Here is a 25,547-nt window from a genome sequence, read left to right as displayed (position 1 = left end):
ACAATAACCAGTGACAAGACAGTGACTGTCCTCAAAGGTGCCCCTTGACTGCTGGCTGATGGAGATGCTGAGTGTGAAGGCTCCATCACAGAGCAGTATGAAAAAATAGGACTCGTTAGTTTCATCCTGACCAGGGTGAGCTGCCTGATCCTAGTATCTAGGTTGCTAGATTTTCTCTTCCAGATATTCCTGCTTTTTTCTGATATTTAAGCCTAGTGAAAACAATGCCTCTAGACCCGTGAACTTTCCAGAAGCAAAACACTGTTGCTTTGCCAGTCAATAATGATCATTTGGCATCTGCAAAGTCAAAAACAAGACTTGCATTACTTTTTCTCCTTCAGGAAAATTTGAACCTGGCTCTGAACTCTGCCTCAGCCATCGGGTGCCACGTGGTTAATATCGGCGCTGAGGACTTAAAGGAGGGGAAGCCTTACCTGGTCCTGGGACTGTTGTGGCAGGTCATCAAGATTGGGTTATTTGCCGACATCGAGCTCAGCAGAAACGAAGGTATGAACAAAGCCTCAGACATGAATAATGTCCTGACTTTTCGTTAATGCCGATGTTGAGGGTTGTACAAGGAAGATGTCATGAGTTGTCAAGCTCAGAATCTTCAGTTTTTGAAGCTATAGTTATATCCAGTCCATTTTACTATAACCCATTCTGTCCACACTGCCAAGACTTTTTAAAACAACAGAGCAAATGCCTTTTAAAGACCACAGACTCATAAGGAGGCTTGTTTAGAGCCTGTAGCTCTGTCTAGCTGTCTGGGACTCCAACCTCAAGAGCTTTTGTGAGTTCACTTTGCCTTTAGACGCTTTGTAACAAATTAGGCTATTTTAAACTTGGATTTTACAAAGCAATTCGCGTTCATATACAGCAGTGATAGTACCAGATTAGGAGAAATGCAATCTCTTTTTACCAAGGTTGTAGGAAATTATATTCAGGGGTTCAGAGTTCTCAACCAGATATTGTAGCTGTCAGTCTTACTCCATCTGCTGTCAGCATCCTAACTGTTTCAACAGTTCAGCCTGTTCCTTCGACAGAAGTAGTATTGACAGATTCAATACTAAGCACTGTTACCTTTCATTTTTCCTGTGTAGGATTCCTGTGTAGATCCTACTAATATGACATCTGTAACCAGATTCTGGCCTTTAGTTATATATACATTTTGTGAACATGTCCAAATCAAAATACCCAGTGAAGACTTCTGGGGTACCATTTGAAAACCAGTGTATTATATTAAACAGAATATAAAGAATTAAAAAGCAAATAGGGAAACTTAGAACACATCAGAAAGAATATTGATTTGCAAATAATGACCTCAGCTACATTTAGACCTTCTCGCTGAGCAGAAGTGATTTAATTCATCCAGGAAACACAGAGGAAAGAGTTAATTGCACTTTTTTGACTTGCTGTCATTATGCAGGTAAGCATTTGAAATATAAAACACCTATGAAAATACACAAGAGGACATTGTCGTTATCACAAAATTGATCTCTTGAAAGTAAAAATGTCCTATCATGAAATGTGTTCTAACAGACCCAGCAGAGTGTTCCGAGTCGATGGTCTTGATCATTCCCACAGCTCTGCCCGTGTACTCTTAGGCCTCGTGCTGACGTTCACTGGTATCATGCCTTCTCCACCCATAGAGGCTTCCCTGGTGGCTCAGATGGTAAAGAATCTGTCTGCAATTCTGCAGGAGACCCAGGTTCGATCCATGGGTCAGGAAGATCCTCTGGAGAAGGGAATGACTACCCATTCCAGTATTCTTGCCTGGAGTATTCCATGGACAGTCCGGATGTCGCACAGAGTCAGACACGACTAAGCAATTCAATTTCACTTTCTTCTCCACCCCCAAAATGGGGATAATAAATAGGCTCATAATACCTTATACCTCTTTTTAGGGAATAATACTAAGATGTTTATTCCATGGCCAAGGCTATACATCCCTCTATCCCAGAGAGATAGCTTTTGCTACCTTTGCCTTCCCAGCAGGGCTCAGTTTAAGTTGTCACTAACCCCCCACTCCTGATCCCCTGCATTTATTTAAGTTGTCACTGATCCCCTCCCACCCCAAGTATCCCCTGTGTTCATTTTTATTCGGTCGTTGTGTTTCTTCAGCGCTGGCTGCTCTTCTGAGAGAAGGGGAGAGCCTGGAAGACCTGATGAAACTCTCTCCCGAGGAGCTCCTGCTGAGATGGGCTAACTACCACCTGGAAAACGCAGGCTGCAACAAAATCAACAACTTCAGCAGCGACATCAAGGTAGGAGGACTGGAGTTGGAATGCGATTAACCACAGCAGTGGAGGGAATATGGGCGTTAATGGAGACAGACAAAGATACAGGTTTCATCTCTTCAGAAGTTCAGGGCTGGTTGGAGTGGCTGTTCTCAGGTCCGTGTGCAGCCCCAGCTCTGGGCCACATGCAGATCTGTCCGAGGCCCTAGTAACTGCATGGCATCAAACATGATGGGTGTTCCCTAGAGTTTCAACATCCCGACACAGAGCGATGAGGGTGAAATAGACAAAGGGCAAGAGATAAGACTGATTTTCAGGTGGAGAGAGCCTCCATAGGATTCTAATGTCTTTCTGATTTTGTCAACGGAAGCATCAGATGGGGATTCCTTTCCAAAGAAAATCAAACCAGGATTACTCTTCTAATTACACTAATCATAGCAAAGACTGCACGCCAGGTACTGTTCTAACTGCCTTATGCATGTATCGACTCTACTAATCCTCATGACACGTCTTTGAGATAAGAGTTATTCTTTGCTCATTTTGCAGGTAAGGAAACCCAGGTAAAGAGAATATAAGGAACTTGTTCAAGTTCACAGAGCTGGAGAATGGGGCCCGGGCTCTACTTGAGCAGTTGATCTCCATGGTCCTTGACCACCATACACAGTGCTCCTCTAAAAACAATTTGTAAACTTCTTGAAAGCTTTGCATTTGTAGAAACCAGAGTGATACTGTAAAGATAATGATTCTGGAAATCATCTGCAATGAGAATTAACCCCAGAAAATGTAGAAGACACAATTAATCCTACAACAGGGATCCAAAGGTTGAAAAGCTAAGGAAACATGCTTTGCGGTTTGCAAGTTTGTGAAAAGTTCCATGTCAGGGTGAAAGGACCAGCTTGTTGGCTTTGATGATAGATATATCCAGATAGAAAGAGCTTAAGGAGCAGGAAGGAATGTCAGTCCCCGGCAGGAAATGGTATGAGATGATGGTGTGCAACGTGAGGAAAATAATTCAGTCTTCCACTTTCTCAAAAGTTAAAAAAAAGACATTTTCTCCAAAGACGAAGGGTCAGAGGAAAGGTCACGTGACTCACTGAGCATCAACTCCAGCTTTTGATTCTTGAGTGACAGCTTCCCTCTTTCTCTGGCTTTTAGAATTCAAGGTCTGCCATCTAGAGCAAAGCTTCTAGATGGAAAGTCCCCTATTCCTTAGGACATAAGCTAGTAATGCCATTTTTTTTTCTAACTACACAATTTCATTGGTTATTCACATTCTTCTGGCATGAGCAGCCAGCCTAGAATTAGCAGTTGGACAGCATTATCTCCCTCTGCACTCAACAGTTAGACTTGGCCATTATTTCAGCCACACTTTTCAGACAAAATTAGGATGCTTAGTCTGAGCCATAAATGTACCTGATTTCCTGTGACTGAAAGGCTGTGTTCTTTAGAACATGAGATGGGAGCTGGCAGGCTGAGCACAGGTACAGGGGTTGTGGCTGTTCTCCAGGAGCAGCTGCATCACCACCTAGGTCAGTGCTGAGATGTATAAGTCAACCTCTGGCAACTTGAGGGGATGCCTTTAAATCACAGCAAGTCAGCAAAGGAGGGGAAAACACCCAACACAGAGTGAAACACGTTTCTTAGGGTCCCATGAAATGAGATGACTCTTAGCAAAGCTAAATGGATGTGACATGTGACATGCAGATTTTATTCATGCCTAACATCTGCATGGAGGGCTTCCCTGGTGGCTCAGATGGTAAAGAACCCGCCTGCCAATGCAGGAGACCTGAGTTCGCTCCCTGGGTCGGGGAGATTCCCTGGAGAAGGAAATGGCAACCCACTCCAATATTCTTGCCTGGAGAATCCCAAGGACGGAGGAGCCTGGTGGGCCACAGTCCATGGGGTTGCAAGGGTAGGACACAACTTAGGGACTAAACAACAGAGCAGCTGCATGGAACTTTCACTGACTTTGAAAGAGCTATAGCAGAAAGTAAGAGAAGGGGAGGGTAGCGTGAAGAGACTCAAATCTGGTCCCGGATGCAGCATCAGGGCCTGGCACTGTCTCTTCTCATCTTTCCAAGGTCACAAGGGTGAGCGTACCTCTGGTTTCCTCAGGCTCTACCCAGTTTTCAAAAACAAACAGAGAAACAGATGTCTTTCAGCGATTTAAATAACAAATTACCTGAAAATTCGTATGCTTTCATTGAATGAGGAACTTTGACTGTGATTCTGAAAATTTCTTGTCAATAAACCTATTTCCAGAATCTAAGAAAACATGATAATGCAATATCTATATCCTGAGATAATGAAATTTAATCACTTTTTCTAGCTTCTTGATCAATATTAAGTGCACTTAATATTTCTCCTTTGGCATAAAGACTGCTTGTGAATGCTTCAATTTTTTGTCTGTGAAATCTTTTTCTTTTGCTGATTGTCCATTTAAATGTATTTTTAAACTCTGCTTTAAACTTCTGCTTCCTTTTTCTGTCACTTTTTTTTTAAATTAAATCTTAGCTGACTGACTTCTACAGCAATATAAAGGTATATATATTTTCCTGTATACAATTTAATACATGTAAATAAATTATTTTCTCCCCTGAGGGCAGCAGAATAGTATTTGCTTCTTTGGGTTGCCTTTTATGTATGTCCTGTATTTTTAACTGTTATACTTCTTTTAGAAAGAAAGGCAAATAAATATAATATGTAAAGGACAAGTGGAAAATGAAAATTAGTGAATGTTCCCAGCTTTGTTAATTAAGTTGCATTCTTGAATGATAGTTGGATAAGAAATGAAATATGTTTGCTTTGGGGAAATTATTGTTGTGCTAAGTGTCTAATTAGCTATGCCATCTTGAAATTGTAATTTCCTCATTTCTCACAGGACTCGAAAGCTTATTACCACCTGCTTGAACAGGTGGCTCCAAAAGGAGATGAAGAAGGTATTCCTGCTGTTGTTATTGACATGTCAGGACTGAGGGTAAGTCCACACCCCAAGTCGTGTGTCGATGCCATTGTTCTTCTGCATTGGTGGTTCCATTGCCCTGCGTGATGCTGGCTCGAGGTCCATGAGTGGACATCTCTGCTTAAATTTTTAAATTTTAAAAATTTAACATTTAAAATTTTAAATGTTAAATTTTAACATCCCTGTTAAATTTTTAAAAACTGTTAACAGTTTGGGGTAGTAATTGTGGAAAATTGAATCTGGAACTAAACATTAAGCAAAGAGAGGAGTGGAGTCCATGCATTGCAACAAAAGATCCTGAATTACACAGTGTAGTTCCTACGTACCACAACCAGGACCTAACTCGGCCAAAAAATAAATAAATATTTTTTAAAAATAAATTTGAAAGAAAAAAACTTATTCCTGAATGAGAAGTAAAGCATCTGAAATATATAATCTATAGTATTAACTAGTAAAGCATCATATTAAGAGATAATTCCAGTTTTAGTAAGTTCTAGTTGTCTGAAAATTAGTGCTTTCATAGACTTTCAAGAGCATTAAAAGGCAGTGAACTGTGTTTCAACAAAACTTAAGTCTTCTATTACAAGAGTCTGCTTATAAATGACTAGAAATTCTCTAGTCCTATTTGAATAGACTTTTTTGTTTGTTTGTTTAAAAAAAGCTTTTATTCATTTTTGATCAGGGGAAGGACAATCTCAGTGTCAACTTGTCACCTAATCATATATTTGAACTTACAAGATTTACTGCCCTAAAGACACTGTACCTACTGACTTGACAACATAACTTAAAATGAAAATCTCCTTTCTGTCCCCTAAGGTTGCATGTTGAAAGAATAAACAATCCCTTGCAATAGCCAACACTGGTACTTGGCTTAGGTTTAAGGTCAAATAGCAAAACAAGGCCAAAAGCATTATAACTTGATAGCCCATCAAGTACAAACATCACTGGAATAAAGAAAGTTGCAAGCACCAAGGAAAGCAAGAGGCAGGTTCATTAGCACAAAAACATTTACACGTGGCTGAAGGTGAGGTGAACTATTCCACAGGTAAACATGCATGCCAATCCTAATGGCGAACATGAAACCAAGGCAACAAGACCGAAAACATTAAACTCAGTTAACTACACTGAATGTAAAATTCAAGACTTGAACTTATCTAGGATATCCTCCCAAATCTAGAGCTAAAAGGCTTTCTTTTTAATGCACCAGGAAGATGTGTTGTAATGACATGACTTGGTCACACAAGACTTGCATTTACATGAGAATCAAGGGTTAGCCTTCTCCATTACTCTTTTATGTCTGAGTGTGATTATGCTCAGCTACTCAGCTCATGCACTAACCACATAAAAAAATGACTGAAACCCACTACCCATGCCTTCTAAGAACTCACACCATCTAACAGTTAACACCCAGTACAGCTTCCTAACAAGGCCCCAAGAGAAAACATTTTGTTCAGTTTGGTGCTTGCTGTGACATTAAACCAACAGAATAGAATACAATTAATTGACTTAACTACTACTTCAAATCTTTTAATCTAAGTTTTGTTCAAACTTTAATAACTTCATACCTATTTGCCAAAATTGTTGTGTAAAATCTAACCATATCTGCTATTCTTAACCTGTAGCTCTTATAACACAGCTTTAGGCCCCCGACTCCGCAATGGGTATATCTGGACATTTAAATCAAGAAAACAAAGTTATGATATTATGATTAGTCAAAGCTCTTTCTAGCAGACCACTGAATACAACAATCCATTGAAAAATGCCTTTCCAAAGACAAGAACAAAGCAAAACATTTTCTTCATAAAAGGAGCTACCAGCATGCTTTGTGCCATTAAAAATTTACTTTTCAAAATATAACCAGAGACTCATGGTCTACTAGAAAGCTCCCACTAATCACAACAGTATAACTATGCCACAGAAGCTTTCATGACAATGTCTCCAGATAGGCAGAGAGGAAACAACATTAAAGGTTATGATGGAAGCCTCGGTTAGAGAGGAAAATGAAGTCTTAAGAGCATGCTACTGCTAAGTTGCTTCAGTCGTGTCCGACTCTATGTGACCCCATAGACGGCAGCCCACCAGGCTCCCCCATCCCTGGGATTCTCCAGGCAAGAACACTGGAGTGGGTTGCCATTTCCTTCTCCCTTGAGAGCACAGAATACATCTAACAAACAAGGGCAAAAGAGCAGACACTGTAGCTGCCTATTCATAAAGGACCACAGTTTTCTCTTCCTATGGAGCAAGACTCCCTACAAAATAAACTGTGCGTTAATCATTGCTTATTTAAAATTACACTTTTACAGAGTTATTTAGTACCTGATATAGAAAAACAATCACATAAGGAAGCATTTATTTGGGGTTTAACATGTAATCATACAAACAAAGTCTGTATAAACACAAATCCACAGAGTCATAACACAGATAGCAAAAGACAAAGTAAAAACCAAGAAAACTAATTGGCGGCTATATACAATTGGACACAAATTGTGTCTTGTACACTAGAAAGTCTTTTACAAAATAATCATCTTAGATCAACAGAAGACCAACCTTCAGTGTCCTCCTGCAAGATGGTTACTTTGGCAATCTCTTCCTGTTTTCGGCAGTGTCCCCTTTAATACGGCTGGTAATTGTTTTGGTGATTGCCACCCCCTCGGGATGCCTTGCCATAAGTGCTCTGTTGGCCACTGTAGTCTGCATATCCCCGTCCATATTCATAGTTCCCATAGTTATACCCAGTATAATCATAGCCGCCATAGCCACTACAGTTTTGATCACCACCATAGGCACCACTGTAATTCCCATATCCTTGATCATGATAGTTATTAAATCCTTGGTTGCAGTTTTGGCCCTGACCTCGGCCTCGAGCCCTAGTACCACCTCGCCCACCAGCTGTAGCGCCTCTTCCTCCCTTTTGTTGCTGCTGTTGCTACCTCTTTGGGTTGTGCAACTTTGATTTCACACTTCCCAGAACCAGTTTGATGGTATCTGCTTTCTAACAATTTCTTTACTGGCTCCTCGTCTATGTATGTAATAAAGCAAAATCCTCTTCTTTCATTTGTTTTTGTATCCACAGGAAGTTCAATATTTTCAATCTCTCCAAAGGCTCCAAAATATTCTTTTAATTTGTTCCTCTGAAGTATCTGGGCTCAATCCACCCACGAAAACCTTTTTTGGGGGTTCCTTCCCCTTTAAAACTTTGGCCCTTTTAGGGTCTATCAATTTGCCATCCAGTTTGTGTTCTTTCAGTTCCAAAACCTTATCAACACTAGCAGCATGCTTGAAAAGCACAAATCCAAATCCTCCTGATCTTCCAGTAACAGGATCTGTTTTCATCGTGCAGTCCACAACTTCCCCAAATCGAGACAAATATTCAGTTAGATCTTTCTTGCTTGTATCCCAGCTCAAACCTCCAATAAACATTTTACCGTCATCCTGCTGGTTCTTGCTCGCGTTGATCTTGGATCCCTCTGCGAATTCTTCTATGTCGCTGTACTCGTTCATGTCTTCCATAGCTGCGGAGTGGTCCGCCGGAGGGTCCTGGCGCTCAGACCAAGTCGCGGCCGCAGTGGCGGAGGAGCGTTGTATTGTATCAGATCAGATCAGATCAGATCAGTCGCTCAGTCGTGTCCAACTCTTTGCGACCCCATGAATCACAGCACGCCAGGCCTCCCTGTCCATCACCAACTCCCAGAGTTCACTCAGACTCACGTCCATCGAGTCAGTGATGCCATCCAGCCATCTCATCCTCTGTCGTCCCCTTCTCCTTTTGCCCCCAATCCCTCCCAGCATCAGAGTCTTCTCCAATGAGTCAACTCTTCGAATGAGGTGGCCAAAGTACTGGAGTTTCAGCTTTAGCATCATTCCTTCCAAAGAAATCCCAGGGCTGATCTCCTTCAGAATGGACTGGTTGGATCTCCTTGCAGTCCAAGGGACTCTCAAGAGTCTTCTCCAACACCACAGTTCAAAGGCATCAATTCTTCGGCACTCAGCCAACTTCTCAGTCCAACTCTCACATCCATACATGACCACAGGAAAAACCATAGCCTTGACTAGACGAACCTTTGTTGGCAAAGTAATGTCTCTGCTTTTGAATATGCTATCTAGGTTGGTCATAACTTTCCTTCCAAGGAGTAAGCGTCTTTTAATTTCATGGCTGCAGTCACCATCTGCAGTGATTTTGGAGCCCCCCGAAATAAAGTCTGACACTGTTTCCACTGTTTCCCCATCTATTTCCCATGAAGTGATGGGACCAGATGCCATGATCTTCGTTTTCTGAATGTTGAGCTTTAAGCCAACTTTTTCACTCTCCACTTTCACTTTCATCAAGAGGCTTTTTAGTTCCTCTTCACTTTCTGCCATAAGGGTGGTGTCATCTGCATATCTGAGGTTATTGATATTTCTCCCGGCAGTCTTGATTCCAGCTTGTGTTTCTTCCAGTCCAGCGTTTCTCATGATGTACTCTGCATAGAAGTTAAATAAGCAAGGTGACAATATACAGCCTTGACGAACTCCTTTTCCTATTTGGAACCAGTCTGTTGTTGCATGTCCAGTTCTAACTGTTGCTTCCTGACCTGCATACAAATTTCTCAAGAAGCAGATCAGGTGGTCTGGTATTCCCATCTCTTTCAGAATTTTCCACAGTTTATTGATGTTCAATCTGAAGTCTGCAAAGCCAAATTGGTGTTATATATTCTATCAGTGACACTATGTAGGTTAAATTTTATCTTGTCAGAGTTGCAGGTACACCAGCTGAATGTGGGTAAAGAAGTTAAACTAATCAAAAGCGCTTGTTTGCAGATGTAAATATTTTTAATGAACTAAAAATAAATGTAATTTATTATTTAATAAATGAACTTTTTGTGAAGTCTGTACAAGAAGATTGCCTGGAGAAGGGAACAGCTACCCACTCCAGTATTCTTGCCTGGAGAATCGCATGGACAGAGGAGCCTGATGGGCTACAGTGCATGGGGTTTCAAAGAGTCGGACACAACTGAGCGACTAATATTACTACTGCTGCTGCTATGCCAGAAGATAATAAAAAGAAAGCCTAATGGTTGAAAATAATTAAGATCAACTTAAATGATAAAATTGTAGAATCTATTGCATCTCTTTAAAAACGAGACAGCCATTCATCTGAAATGGTCCTGCTCTGTATAAAGATAGGAAGACTCGATTAATTAAGTGGATATTCCTCTTACTTGAAACTCTGATTTGTGTGTGTGTATGTGTGTTAATCACTCAGTCATGTCTGAATCTTCATGACCCATGAACTGTAGCCCACCAGGCTCCTCTGTCCATGGGAGGATACTGGAGTAGGTAGCCAGTCCTTTCTCTAGGGGATCTTCCCAACCCAGGGATAGAACCTGGGTCTCCCACATTGCAGGCAGATTATTTATTGTCTGAGCCACCAGGGAAGCGCCCTTGTGATGTGGGTCCAGGCAAATGGAAGGAATGATTTGCTCTTATTAGGTGTCTCCCTGAGGTCGAACACTGAGGGTTTTGGTAAGATGCCCGTCTGTTTTTCATGTAACCCGTGTCTGCTTTGTGCCTGGAGAAGCTCTGACCCAGCCTTGAGATGGGTGTCCTTTTCCATCGCAGGAGAAAGACGACATCCAGAGGGCAGAATGCATGTTGCAGCAGGCGGAGAGGCTGGGCTGCCGCCAGTTTGTCACGGCCACGGATGTTGTCCGAGGAAACCCCAAGCTGAACTTGGCTTTTATTGCCAACCTCTTTAACAAATACCCTGCCCTGCACAAGCCTGAGAATCAGGACATCGACTGGGGGGCTCTTGAAGGTAACTGGAAACCAGTTGGGTAAATGTTCTGAGAAGCAGTCACAGTTGTAATTCAAGAGTAATTCAGAATCACCTCCTAAGCAAACATAAGCCCCTCACGTGGGAGATTTGCGAACAGGTCATCAATTCTCTGGTACCTAACAAAGAGAATAAATAGATTAATCAAGTCAATTACAGCCAAGGAGGAATAATCAACTACCATTCTATCGTATCCATTATACATGGGCTTCATCCATTATCAGAATTAAATGTTTTAGGGAAGACAGTGCATTTAATTATTGGATGAAATAAATCCTGAGTTCCAAAAGCCTAATTTATGTACTTAATGGACTGAGTGTTAATTCCTAGAGGCAAGAAATTGCAGCCACTTGTCATCTAAAAGTGATATTTAACTTATGCTAAGAGGTGCTTACTGAGGTTTTTGTTTTGTCTCTGATTTGGGTAATGGGGGTCATGGAATAATATTTTGAGGCAAAATCCATGACAGTTATATTTAGGGGGTTAATGCCCTAAACCTAGATAAAAGTCACATAGCTTTTAGTCAGGTTCTAATAGGTGAAGTTGCCAGAGATGTTTTTCTCTTTTTTCCATTGTGAATGAGTCCCAATATTGAGATAGAAAAATCAATGCAAAAATAATAATAAATGAATATCCCCAAAGAAAGGAAATCTACATTTTAAAGATTAATCCTTTTCTGCAGTGCTTTACTCCAGCTGGAAATGCAGTCAATCCATGTTCCAGCGCTCTGCATTTGTATGATTGATGTGTGGTGGTCAGGGGCCCATGCATTCTGTTGACTACCAAGTTTGTATGCCAAGCCCTCTCACCACCCATTTCCAGCTGCTTCTAGATAATCTACATTTGGGTCCATCACTGTCAGTTGAAATTCAGCGTATTGATCAGAATTGATCAATATGAAAAGCAGAATTGATCATTTCCCCCCTCCTGCATTGCCTCTCTACCCACCCCCCAACCTCCCATCCCATCCACTCTCGTTTAGAAATTCTCCATTTCCATGAATCATACCACATTTTTCTCTCTTCAGTCACCAAAACCCTGGGTTCCACTTTGGTATCTTCCTCTCCTTCACCCCTAAATCTCTTGAATCAGCAAATACTAATAATTCTTCCCACAGAACGACTTTTAGATTGTTATTTTTCCTTTCTGCTCTTCCGGACTCTTACTAAATCATACACAAACTGTTTCAATAGGTCTTAGGGGCCTAGCCCTCCATCCATCAAGCACTTGAATGCTCCTATGTGCTGGTGTCAAACACTGTCCCCTCTGTGTGTTTAATTTAAATGCATATTGCCTTTCAGTAATTCTGCGCACTGCTGCCAAACACATCATAGTACTGCTTTCATTATAACTCTGCCTTGCTCGAGAATTTATTATAGTAATTAAAAAAGAACCCATAATGACTGTCATTGTCTAATATATCAACCAAAATCTGCTACCTGGCATCCAAAGATCCCCGATTCTGGTTCCAGCCACTAGACAGCCTTATCGGTGTGGACTGCACTACACAGATATCTGAAAAGTCAGTTTCTAATAGTCTTAATACAGACCTTGTCTGTCGTTCCCTTTGTGTTCATATTTACATAATCTCCTACCCCGCCCTCCTTACTTGTCCCCCCACATCCCCTCCTATTTTCTCTTTACCATCCAGATTTTACTAGCCCTCTAAGGTAGAGCTCAAATTGCACTGCCTCCAAATGTAGCCTGTACAATTTTCTCCTTTATCTGAACTCAAATATAAATATCCACCTCATATGGTAGCCCTCTAGCTTGCATGATCCCTCTTTGATTCTCAAAACACATGTTCTTCCAGAAAGAATGTAAGCCTTTGAGGGACAACCCTGAACAGTTTACCCTCATGGGCTCTTGTACGCTGTTAATAATAATAGATGCTGTTCTCATTGAACTGAAATGGAAAAACAATTAATGCAGAATAGCAACCCTCATTCAAATCCGTTAGGGTTTTTATATTTTTTAATTCTACTTTCGGTGTTTGTGACAGCTGCTTTAGTTAAACTTTGATCATAAAAAAGCATATTTTCTTGGTGCCTGAAAGATAACTAGCCTTCATTCATTTAGGTGAGACGAGAGAAGAGCGGACGTTTAGGAACTGGATGAACTCCTTGGGTGTAAACCCGCGAGTCAATCATTTGTACAGGTAAGAATATTGAGGGCCTCTTCCTGAATATGAGATACCAAGACCTGTGAAGATGCCCAAGATTTCAGATATCACTCTGGTGTGCAGTTCTCTTCGAAAAATGTGCGCACCTCAGTGAGAAGAGGGGAAACGCCGAATTGAGCAGCAGGTGTTGAAAAACTCACTTGCATACACCAACCTTGCTATGTATTTAGTATAGCAAGTCCCCTACATATGAATGAGTTCCGTTCGGAGAGGGTGTTCATAAGCCCATTTTGTTCAAAAGCCCAACAAAGTCAGCCTAGGTAACCAACTAACGCAATCGGCTATGTAGTACTGTACTGTAATAGGTTTATAATACTTTCCACACAAATAATACATTAAAAACAAACACAAAAATAAAGAAAAACATTTTTAATCTTACGGTACCTTGGAAAGTATTGTGGTACAGTACAGCAGCTGGCACACAGGGGCTGGCATCAACGGACAGGCAAGAAATAAAGATACTGTACTCTATATGCGCATCCTACGAGCATGTTCAGTTGCTCAGTCGTGTCCGACTCTTTGTTCCCCCATGGACTATAGCCTGCCAGGCTCCTCTCTCCATGGAATTTCGCAGGCAAGAATACTGGAGTGGGTTGCCATTTCTTTCTCCAGAGGATCTTCCCAACCCAGGGATCAAACCCACATCTCCTGCATTGGCAGGTGGATTCTTTTCCGATGAGCCACCAGGGAAGATGAAATGAAATCACTCAGTTGTGTCCGATTCTTTGTGATCCCATAGACTGTAGCCTACCAGGCTCCTCTGTCCATGGGATTTTCCAGGCAATAGTACTGGAGTGGATTGCCATTTCCTTCTCCAGGGGATCTTCCCAACCCAGGGCTCGAGCCCGGGTCTCCCGCATTCTAGACAGGCGCTTTACTGTCTGAGCCACCAGGGAAGCCTGTACAGTCAAGTACCCAGAAGCATAGCCACTTGTAGAGGGTGCAGGCGCATGACAATGTATGCCAGACACATGCTCTAACTTATGTGATTAGACATGCAAACATACATTTGCGTCTTTGAAAGTTTGCAACTTGAAGGTTCATATGTTGGGGACTTACTGTACAAAATTCATAATCCAGCAGCAAAAGAACAAATCGACTCTCTGACACATCTACCCAAGATCTGCTCACAAGCAGGCCAAACAGTAAATGTTCAGTTTGTGGGCGTGTCTCCAATGCTGTTGGAGCTATTTATTTTTCTGGAGAATATATGTTTCTGCTGAAGAGGTATTAGTGGTCACACCTGGAGGACACTTCTAGGAAGCTCCCTCCCTTTCTCTGAGTCAGAATTTCCTCCCCTCTAAAGATGAAGTGACTGATACCAGTGTGGCCAAGTTGCTGGGAATGTTCCTTGAACTAATATGTAAAGAATTGCCTGGCCCGCTCCAGGCCCTCCATAAATGTTGGGTATCTGAGAATTCTTTGTGTTTGTTTTCATTTAGTGACTTATCAGATGCCCTGGTCATCTTCCAGCTCTATGAAAAGATTAAAGTCCCTGTTGACTGGAGCAGAGTAAACAAACCACCATACCCCAAACTGGGGGGTAACATGAAGAAGGTAAATGATGACTCTTGTGAGGTTCTGGTCGTCAGATGAAGTCATAAGCCCACAAGAGCACTGTGTGAATACTTTTATCAGGAAGCCAAGCTCAGATAAGAAATGCTTATCCAGGGATTAACTTAAGAGTACAGCAATCAGAAACCTGAGTGGTTTTTATTAAAGGGAGTTCATTATTTCAGCTGATTGCTTATTTATAATTCTGTGTTGGATGTCTTTAAGCGTCATGATGTAAAAATTCTAATTAAGATAATTAGAGCAAGCAGAGCTGTGGGGTGCCTTTCCCTCCAGCAAGATCCTCATTCTAATTTTCTAAAGGATCGAAACCTGTGCTAACAGTTTGACATGTACAAATAGTATGTCTAGTGAGAACACATTGTTTTGTAAAAGCAGCCACAGCCATGGGGGTGGCACGAACATTTCCCACCATTTATCGTCCCTGTGACCCAGTAATCCGTGAATCGTAGCCACGGGAACACCCATCCCATATGTCGGTCTACTGTGTGCTTACAGGATCTGGATTTTCCAGGTCAGTCTCTACAAATGCAACTATTTTAGGGATATTATAGACAGGTTATTTAGTATGGCTTTCTAGTTATGTCATGGGATAGAGCCATGAAAATGGTCATCATAATAACTCATTTTGGCTTTACACCTGGTATACTATGAATATTTTTTTTTCTTTTGATGAGAGTGAGTGGCACTCTTTAAGAAAAGGTGGAAATAAATCAGGCTTCCCTGATGGTCCAGTGGTTAAGACTCCAAGCTCTCATTGCAGGGGGTCTGGGGTTTCAGTCCTGGTTGGGAAACCAGATCCTGCATGCCCCAACTGAGACCCGGTGCAGCCAAATAAAATTTTTTAAAAAGATGGAAAATTATTTGACTAATTTAGAATCCTAGAATTGCAGAACTAGAGACTTGAGAGATTATTCAGTCTGACCTTATTATTTCATTTTGTGTCTATTTTTATCATCTTACTTCCTCTGGTATTTATCATCAAAGAGATGATGATTAGATTGTTTCCTGCTCATTAACAGCTTGAGAATTGTAACTATGCAGTGGAACTGGGGAAGAATCAAGCAAAGTTCTCCCTGGTTGGCATTGGGGGACAAGACCTCAATGAAGGAAACCGCACCCTAACGTTGGCCTTGGTCTGGCAGTTAATGAGAAGGTAATACAGCTCAGGGAATGGCATTTTGTTGAACAAATTCTTTATTTTTTAAATTATATTTGTTTATTTTTAATTAATTGATGGTCGCTTTACAATATTGGTTTGATTGAATGTATTTTTTAATCTAGAAAAGTACTAGCAAATTTCAGGAATGTGATTTAATCCAGTAAAACTATATTTTAAGCTAAAATGAAACCCAAAGGAGTGTGTAGGGGGGCTGGGCGTGTCCTGCTTTTTTGTTTGTTTGTTTTTTCTTTCATTTCTATCAGTTTTGTTTCAGGTACTTTGAAATTCTATTGTCAAGTTCATTAGCATTTAAGGTTGTCATAACAACCTTAATTCTTAATGAATCACCCTTTTTCATATGGAGTTACCCTATGCCTGATGATACTCTTTTTCTCTAAAAGCTATTTTTCCAGATAGTGATACAGCTTCTTGATTAGTTTTAGCATGATACGTTTTTTCCCCCATCCTCTAACTTTTAACTGATTGATGTAAATACAGTTGCTTATCCTTTAAAGGGACTTTCAAAATAAAGGGGGGAAATATGCTATATTTACCTACATATCTGTCATTTCGGGTGCTTCTCTTTTCATGCTCTAGATCCAGATTTCTATCTGATACCATTTGCCTTCTACTTGAAATATTTCTAGTGGTGCAGATCTGTTGGCAAGGAATTATTTCAGCTTCTATATGTCTGATAAACTCTTTATTTCATTTTTGCAAGGTATTTTATCTGAGTGTAGAATTCTAGGTTAATAGTTTTTTCTTTCGTTATTTTGAAGGTAGCGTTCACTGTCTTCTAGCTTGCATTGTTTCCAGTGATAAATCTATTGTATTTCTTATCTTTGTTCCTCAGTGCTGAGTCGCTTCAGTTGTGTCTGCTTTCGACCCTGTGGCCCATGGCCTGCCAGGCCCCTCTGGCCATGGGAGTCTCCAGGGAAGAATACTGGAGTGGGTTGCCATTGACTTCTCCTTTGTTCCTCCGTAGGTCATGTCTTTTCTTTTCTGGCTTCTTTCAAGATTTTCTCTTAATCATCGCTTTTAAGTAGTTTGATTATGATGTACTTTGGTGTTTCTTGCACTTGAGGTTTGTTGAGCTTCTTGCATCTGTGGGTTTACAATTTTCATCAAATTTGGAAAAACGTTGGCCTTTATTTATTCAAATTTGACTCCTGTATCCACCCACCCTAGTTTTTCAGGACTCTTAAGTATTTGATCATTGAAGTTGTCCCAGAATTCATTGATACTCAGATCATCTTTTTATGTTTCATTTTTTCTTCTCTGTTTCATTTGGGATAATTTCTATTGTCTTAAATTCACTACTCTCTTCTACAACGTCTACCATTAATTCCATTTGGTGTATATGTTTTTCATCTCAGACTTTATAGTTTTCATATGTAGAAATTTGATTTAGGTCTTTTTGACATCTCCTTTATCTCTTAACCTTCTTGAGCTATAGAATATAAGTACAATAACTGCTATTTCTGTTTCTATTAATTGATTTTTAACCTCACTATGGCTCATACTTTCTTGCTTCCTGGAATGCCTACTGATTTTTCGCTGTATGTAAGGCATTGTGAATTTTACCTTGCCATTTGCTAGATATTTCTGTATTCCTTTAAAGAAAGTGAAATCCCTCAGTCGTGTCTGATTCTTTGCGACCCCATGGACTGTAGCCTACCAGGCTTCTCCGTCCATGGGATTTTCCAGGCAAGGGTACTGGAGTGGGTTGCCATTTCCTTCTCCAGGGGATCTTCCCAACCCAGGAATCGAACCTGGGTCTCCTGTATTGCAGATAGACAGTTTACCCTCTGAGCCACTGGGATGCAGTTCAATTCAGTTGCTCAGTTGTGTCTGACTCTTTGCGACCCCATGAACCACAGCAAGCCAGGCCTCCCTGTCCATCACCAACTCCCGGAATCTACCCAAACCCATGTCCATTGAGTTAGTGATGCCATCCAACCATCTCATCTTCTGTCATCTCCTTCTCCTCCTGCCCTCAATCTTTCCCAGAATCAAGGTCTTTTCAAATGAATCAGCTCTTTGCATCAGGTGGCCAAAGTATTGGTGTTTCAGCTTCAACATCAGTCCTTCCAATGAACGCCCAGGCCTGATCTCCTTTAGGATGGATTGGTGGGATGCAGTTACGTTACTTAAACAAAATTTGATTCTTTGGGGGCTTACTTAAAATCTTAATTAATCTCGAGCTCATTTTGCTTCTCAATACTGAGATAATCTCATCTGAGTACTTTATTTGATGCTCCATATATCATGAGATTTGTCTACTCTGACTGGTGGGAGCCAGATGTATCCCACGCTTGTGTGAACTCCAAGGATTGCTCTGCCCATTCATTTCTGCAAGTTCTTTTCCCAGCCTCAGTGTATTTGCTCAAATGCATGCACCAAGTCGCACTCTGCTAAGCACTCGAGGCAGAACTTCTGAAGATCTCTGGAGCTTTTGTTCTAGATGACTCTACTCTCTGGGCAGCTCTCTTCTCTCTGCTCTTCTGCCACACACATTCTAGCACCGTGGCTTCCTTGAGTTCGCAACCCTGTCCCATCAGCTCATCGAGACTGTCATGCTCTGTTTGAGTTCTCTTGCCCTGCACTGCAGCCTGGAAATTCTCTGTGCGATCAGCTGGGACAATCTTAGGGCTCACCACATTCGTTTTCCTTCTCAGGGACCCCTGTTTTGTGCTTTCAGTCATCAAGTCTAGACAACACCATTTCATGTTTTTTCATTGGGTTTTATGTGTTTAAGGCAGAAGGGTCAGTCTGATTCCTGTTATTCCATCATGACCAGAAGCAGAATTTCCTGCTACTTCTATAACAGAGAACTTTAGATACCTTTTAGTTGTTGCTGAGTCACTCAGTCGTGTCTTTGAAACCCCATGGACTGCAGCACACCAGGCTCCCCTGTCCTTCACTGTCTCCCGGAGTTCACTCAAACTCATGTGCATACCTTGTAGAGCCAAATATAAATTTGATTAAAATGTGAGAGCTCTGTGGACAAATTATTTAATCAATAGTAGAATATAATAAGATACACAAATGCAAGATAAATGATGAGAAAAGTAAACAATTTTTGGTACAAAAGCATGAGCCTAGGGAGAATTCTAGATAGCAAAGCTGTAAGCATTAACTTGTTCACTTTTATATGCTTTGCTCTTTTCCTCCTATACTGATATCCCTGAGCAGGCTGAAGTCTTCCATTCCTTAATTAGAACCTATGTTGCTGCTGCTGTTGCTGCTGCTAAGTCACTTCAGTCGTGTCCGACTCTGTGCGACCCCATAGATGGCAGCCCACCAGGCTCCCCCGTCCCTGGGATTCTCCAGGCAAGAACACTGAAGTGGGTTGCCATTTCCTTCTCCAATGTGTGAAAGTGAAGTCACTCAGTTGTGTCTGAATTTTAGCGACCTCCTGGACTGCAGCCTACCAGGCTCCTCTGCCCATGGGATTTTCCAGAGTACTGGAGTGGGTTGCCATTGCCTTCTCCGAGAGCCTAAGTTAGAATGACTTAATTCATTTTTCTACCTGGAAGGAAGCCCCAGAAACCATATGTCACATTACATTATATCTAACAATGTAATGGCAGAGACAAGGGTTGTCATTTCCTGAAGCACAGAAGCTCTATTCCCAGGCCACTGTCTGCAGGTCCTAATATTTATAATGGTCCTCAGAGTAATTATGTCAGTGTTCCCAGGTGATGGAGGGTGGTCAGAAGTGATCATAATCACTACCTGATTTACATTTACTTTATCAAATATGATGCTCCATTACCCTTTTCTCAACTGGGATCTCTTTAATGATCAAAGGCAGATGTCATAGGCTTCTCTGGCACAGAAAACACCAGAGCTAAAGCAGCTTTAACTGTAGTCCCTGTTACAATGCCTGTATCTAGAACATTGCTGAAAGTTCCTAAGAGCTGTTCTTACCAGTGTATTTTCAGAAACGCCTTCTGAACTCCCCACTATTTTATTTCCCGTGTGTGTTTAATTCTTAACAGAATGGCTTTTGGTACTGATTGCTTTGAAAACCAAAACCAAAGTCTTTTTAGTTGCCACAGTTAAATTGACTCTTGGGTCTGGAGATGAAAGCATCTTTGATATTTTGTTTTAGTGACTTAAAAAAATACTCAGGCCAACTCTATTCTATTTTGAATTTCATAATATCTGAAAATCACCTCGTAATATGATCTTTGTTTTGAGTTTTATAAAAATGTGACCCAACAACAAGGCTGGTATATATATATATATATAACAAGGGCTAGTTTGAGCTGAGTCTCTTCCTGGTTAATAAGTCCTATTTCTCATGAATCTTTACTGTATAAGAATTGTGGGGACTTCCCTGGTGGTTCAGTGGTTAAGACTCCAAGCTGCCAATGCTTGGGGCACGATTTGATCCCTATCAGGCAACTAAGATCCCACATGCTGTGTGGCATGGTCAAAAGATTAAAAAATAATAATAATAATTTCATATAAGAAAATGGACAGAGAAATTCCTTACTGTTGAAGGTGATGAAATGACTGATTATGTAAATTCCAGCAGAAGGGGATTTTTTTCTTTCTCTGTGTGCCACATATTAACAGGTCTAATAAATTTAGAGCCAGTTCTAGCTGAAATTTATGTCACTGGTTTGCACAGATGTGTTAATTTGGTCATTTATCTGGACAATAAATGGCATGTCATTTCCCCCCTAAAAACAAATGAGAGCCTAAACCTCCCTTTCCCCTTCAGTAGCCTGGAAATTGTTCTCAGATTGGAAAGCTGGCAGATTGCGTGTGTGTACATTTGGAGACAAAAGCCTGAGGCAAGTAGACTGCCAGCAGACAGCAACAGTAGACTCCAGCAAAGGAGCCGAGTCTGCAGCAGGCAAAGGAGGGAATTCTCTCCACATCAAAGAGGCTGTGGACAGCGAATTGGGGATAGGTCTGTGAAAAACAAAGCAGCTAGGTTTGCCCCTCCGGGTCACATATTATATCAATAAACCACGAGTTCCATGGCAGGAAAGCACGAAAGTCATAATCACAGCCCCTCCAGCCCCAAATCCCATCCATCCCCTGCTGTTGGATGAGGCCCAGCCTAAAGCTGGGACTCATGGGGCCATTTCATTTCTTTAATCTTTATTGGAGTATAATTGCTTTACAGTTGTATTAGTTTCTGCTGCTGCTGCTGCTGCTAAGTCGCTTCAGTCGTGTCCGACTCTGTGCGACCCCATAGACGGCTCTGCTATACAGCAAAGTGAATCAACAATAAGCGTACGTGTGTGCGTGCTCAATCTCTCAAGTTGAGTTTGACTTTTTGCAACCCCATGGACTGTGGCCCGCCAGGATCCTCTGTCTGTGGGATTTTCCAGGCAAGAATACTGGAGTGGGTTGCCATTTCCTCCTCCCAAGGATCTTCCCAACCCAGGGATTGAACCTGCATCGCTTATGTCTTCTAGTTTGGCAGGCAGATTCTTTACCACTGAGCCACCAGGGAAGCACTCCCCCCTCCACCAAATTTTATTTTTTGCTAAAGACAAGTTGCAGAAGCTCTTTTCCTCCTCATCACCAGTGATGGGGAAGTGCTTTCATCTGAAGAAAGTGGGTCGTTACTCCTTTTTCAGAGATAACACTTGAAAGCTGTGTGGGAGATCATGAAGGACGGTGTTTTCCACAGAAGCGTTAACTGGAGGAAGATACCCGATGGGTTATGTAAGCAAAACCCCGGGCGGAGGGTGACCTCATTTAGGGAGGCCCTCCAGACAGGCTGGAGACTTGAATTTCAGTTTGGACGATGCGCACTGAAACCCTAGTCTTTCGTGGGTAATTTGACCACCTCCCTCTCCCCCTTAACAAGACTGAACCCTGAGGCCAGCCGACCTGCCCACTTGCTCACTGCTTGCCTCTCTATTTCCCTTTTGAGAGGGATCAGCTTGGGGAATGGTGAGCCTTCTCGGCTCCCTGGAATTTTAAGAGTTTGAAGCATCGTAATGTTCCCCACCACCACATTTCTCATAATCGTGTGTCTCAAAGGCAGTTCTTTTTTTTTTTTTTGATTTTTAAACTTTACATAATTGTATTAGTTTTGCCAAATATCAAAATGAATCCACCACAGGTATACATGTGTTCCCCATCCTGAACCCTCCTCCCTCCTCCCTCCCCATACCATCGTTCTTACTCTCAAACTAGAGATTAACTAGAGATTAATTTCTACTTCTGTCTTATACCGGGGAAACTTTTATGTTTTTTCTTTCTTATGTTAGCTGGTCGGGCTTTTCCTTTTTTATTGACCTGTAGCTGATTTACAATGCTGTGTTAATTTCTGCTGTACAGCAGTGATTCGGGTATACATGCACATATATATATGTATGTTTATACATTCTTTTCCATATTTTTCCCATTGTGGTTTGTCACAGGATGTTGAATACAGTTCTCTGTGCTATAGAGTGGGGCCTTGTTGTTTATCTCATTCTATAATTAACAGTTTGTATCTGCTAACCCCAAATACTTCCAATACCTCCCTTCCCCGCCCCTTTCCCCCTCGGCAGACAGAAGTCTATTCTCCGTGTCTGTGAATCTGTTTCTGTTTTGTAGATAGGTTCATGCATGTCATATTTTAGATTCCACGTATAAAAGATATCATATGGTGTTTGTCTTTCTCTTTCTGGCCTACTTCACTTAGTACGATCACCTCTAGTTTCATCCATGTTGCTGTAAATGTGTTATTTCATGCTTTTTGTGTCGAGTAATATTCCTGTGTGTATGTGTGTGTGTGTGTGTCTCCTTTATCCATTATCAGAGGACATTCAGGTTGTCTCCATGTCTTGCCTATTGTGAATGGTGCTGCTCTGAACATAGGGGTGCATACGTCTTTTTGAATGATAGTCTTGTCTGAATATATGTGCTTGGGCTATGGGCTTGCCTAACATTGAATTGTTCCTTGATTTTCATGGTTCCTTTAAGAAAAGCACCACTGGTTCAAAGCCTTTGCTTCATTTTTCTCTCCTTGCTTCCCTTCTGCTTTGCCTTCCCACAATGACGGTGGTATTTGCTCTGCATCACACTCTACATATAAAGTTCTATTTTGTTATTCTAAAAGGAACTAGTGTTATTACATATTCTTTGTTCCTCAACTGCAATGGTATCCAGGCCATCTTCTGCGACAGGAAAAAATAAAAACTTCTATGCTGGCAACTCTGTGAATAGTGAATTCTTCTTCATATATTTTTAAAAATTTTTATTGGAGTATAGTTGACTTACAATGTTGTGTTACTTTCTGCTGAACAGCAAAGTGATTCAGTTATACAAATACATATATCCAGTGTCTTTTAGAGTCTTTTCCCATTTAGGTCATTATAGAGTATTGAGATGGAGAAGGCAATGGCACCCCACTCCAGTACTCTTGCCTGGAAAATCCCATGGACGGAGGAGCCTTGTGGGCTGCTGTCTATGGGGTCACACGGTGCTGGACATAACTGAAGCGACTTAGCAGCAGCAGCAGAGTATGGAGAAGAGTTCCCTGTGCTATACAATTGTGAATTCTTTAGTGACTTTTCTCCAGAAGTCATTCTTGGTTTTGTTCAGGTACACGTTGAATATTCTTGAAGACATTGGAGGCGGGCAGAAGGTCAATGATGACACTATTGTCAGCTGGGTGAATGAAACACTGAAGGAAGCGGAGAAGAATTCATGCATCTCTAGTTTCAAGGTAACGTGCTTTGTCTCCCGCGCGGCCCCCTGAGCTTTATGCTGATCTTTATTGCTTTCACTCTGTCTTCAAGAGTGACCTTCAGTATGAGGTCTTTGAGGCACCCCTCCCATTTTGATTTTGCTTGAATGACCCCTTATTGTTTTGATGTTCATAGGCCGTTTCATTGACAAATTTCTTGTCATTTTCCTCCCTAATAATTAATTTAAAAAACCCAGTCATTTTTTATAAGGGATTTTAGGCATCGTTCTTCCAAAGTAATATAAAATATAGTATTTTTTTAAGCGTGCACAGCTCCATGGTTCAGATTGTTAACATGATGTGGGTGAGATGTAAAATGCTAGAAGATCTCCCACGGGTATTTTCTTCTTTTTTTTTTTTTAAGTAAAAAAAGCAATTGTGTACTTGTATCCAAATCCCATTTTTATTAATAACAGCATTATATTTTATTACATTTCTCGTCTCATGTTTTGAACATTAGCTGGATTCTTTCTCAAGGGCCCTGAGCACTTGATCCACAGTATAGTGTCGGCGTCCCGTCGTAACTACATTTTCTCTATTTAAAGGTCAAGATTGGGGGAGGGACCCCTTCAGAGTTATATTAACAGGGTGGATGAGGCAGTTTGTCATGATGTCGATCCTCTGCTTCAAAATCAAGAGAAAAGTGAAAATCTCTCCCCTCCCAGAAAGGGCAAGGGATGTATCTCTGGGCTGGGCTATACCAGGGGCGCCTGGACTCTGTGAGCTCAGCACAGGAAACAGCCAGCTCTGTCTGCCCTCCACCTACCATTTGTTTGGTCTGAAGAGCTGAGCAGCGGTTGAAGCAGAGACTGGTGATCAACGTGAACAAATCTTTCCAGAAAGAGATCAGGGAAGGTGGTGAAGGGCTCTCCCAGGATGGACTGCACTCTGAGGACCAGGGCCGTCTTGTTTGTAAGGCCTTCTTGTTCACAGATATCGTGAAGATAGCGTTACCATTTCCCTGATTTTTTTTTTTTTTTTTACCGCTTTGCGTGGCATGTGGGATCTTAGTTCCCTGACCAGGGATCGAACCTGTGCCCCCTGTGATGGAAGCATGGAGTCTTAACCACTGATCCACGAGGGAAGTCCCACCATTTTCCTGATTGTATAATGAGGAATCTGGGGGCTCATTTAACTCCTGAAGTCACAGCTAGTAATTGCAGGTGGTGTCCACTAGGGAATGGAAAGCACCTCTCCCTGCAAGGTGAGGTTCTAGAGCAGAGTGTATCTGTAGATCACGTGACCGTGGCTATGACACGATGGTTAAACAGTCCCGGGAGTGTGTCTCTTGGTAGAACAGCTGCCACTTTACAGGAATGCAGCCCTTTGCATTACCTGGCAGTTTCTGGGGTGTTCCTCTTTGGAATGTTTGATAATTTTTTTCTCCTTGTGATGCTCAGGGTGAATTTTCTCCTGTCTTCTCACCAAGGCATTACAGAATTGGTCAAAAAAAAAAACGAAAGAAACACGATTTATTTTTGTTGTTTTTTAATTTTTACAATGTTGTGTTGGTTTCTGCTGTGCAACAATGTGAATGAGCCATAATAATACATATATCACCTCCCTCTTGAGCCTCCCTCCCGTCCCCCTGTCCTCATCACAGAGCACCAGACTGGGATTTTAAGTGAAACCTTTAAAAAAATGAGCATAGCCCACCCCCCATTAGCCACTGTAGAAACAGTCCTGGTCCCCCCTCACCTATGAACGCTGCTGACTGCTGACCATCTCGCTGCCCATCAGCCCCCCAAGACTGTGGGAAGAAAGTAGGGAAGGAGGGAAGGCGCCAAGATGGCGGAGGAGTAGGACGCGGAAAACACTTTCTCCCCCACAAATTCATCAAAAGAGCATTTAAACGTCAAGTAAATTCCACAAAACAACTTCTGAATGCCGGCAGAGGACATCAGGCACC

General features: G+C 41.6%; 1 protein-coding gene and 1 pseudogene across 3 annotated transcripts in view; one reads left to right on the top strand and one right to left on the bottom strand.

Annotated features, from left to right (window-relative positions):
• LCP1 (lymphocyte cytosolic protein 1) overlaps positions 1 to 25,547 on the top strand; it is a 107,948-nt gene that overhangs the window by 71,891 nt on the left and 10,510 nt on the right. For both annotated transcript variants that reach the window (XM_086328940.1, XM_086328939.1), the window contains exons 7-14: positions 342 to 507; positions 2,122 to 2,264; positions 5,119 to 5,214; positions 10,798 to 10,993; positions 13,091 to 13,169; positions 14,636 to 14,750; positions 15,788 to 15,921; positions 23,494 to 23,617. In XM_086328940.1, coding sequence (XP_086185066.1) covers positions 342 to 507; positions 2,122 to 2,264; positions 5,119 to 5,214; positions 10,798 to 10,993; positions 13,091 to 13,169; positions 14,636 to 14,750; positions 15,788 to 15,921; positions 23,494 to 23,617 — 1,053 coding nt within the window. The remainder of the gene's footprint in view (positions 1 to 341; positions 508 to 2,121; positions 2,265 to 5,118; positions 5,215 to 10,797; positions 10,994 to 13,090; positions 13,170 to 14,635; positions 14,751 to 15,787; positions 15,922 to 23,493; positions 23,618 to 25,547) is intronic.
• Positions 7,533 to 8,724, bottom strand: LOC147361425 (heterogeneous nuclear ribonucleoprotein D-like pseudogene; annotated as a pseudogene). Its single transcript, XR_015137888.1, has one exon. The product of XR_015137888.1 is annotated as a heterogeneous nuclear ribonucleoprotein D-like pseudogene (transcript).

The sequence above is a fragment of the Bos grunniens genome, chromosome 12, assembly GCF_055505025.1.
Source record: "Bos grunniens cultivar Pamir isolate PY7600 chromosome 12, Bosgru_T2T1.0, whole genome shotgun sequence".
Classification (NCBI taxonomy): Eukaryota; Metazoa; Chordata; class Mammalia; order Artiodactyla; family Bovidae; genus Bos; species Bos grunniens.
This window is presented reverse-complemented; position numbering and strand designations above follow the sequence as displayed.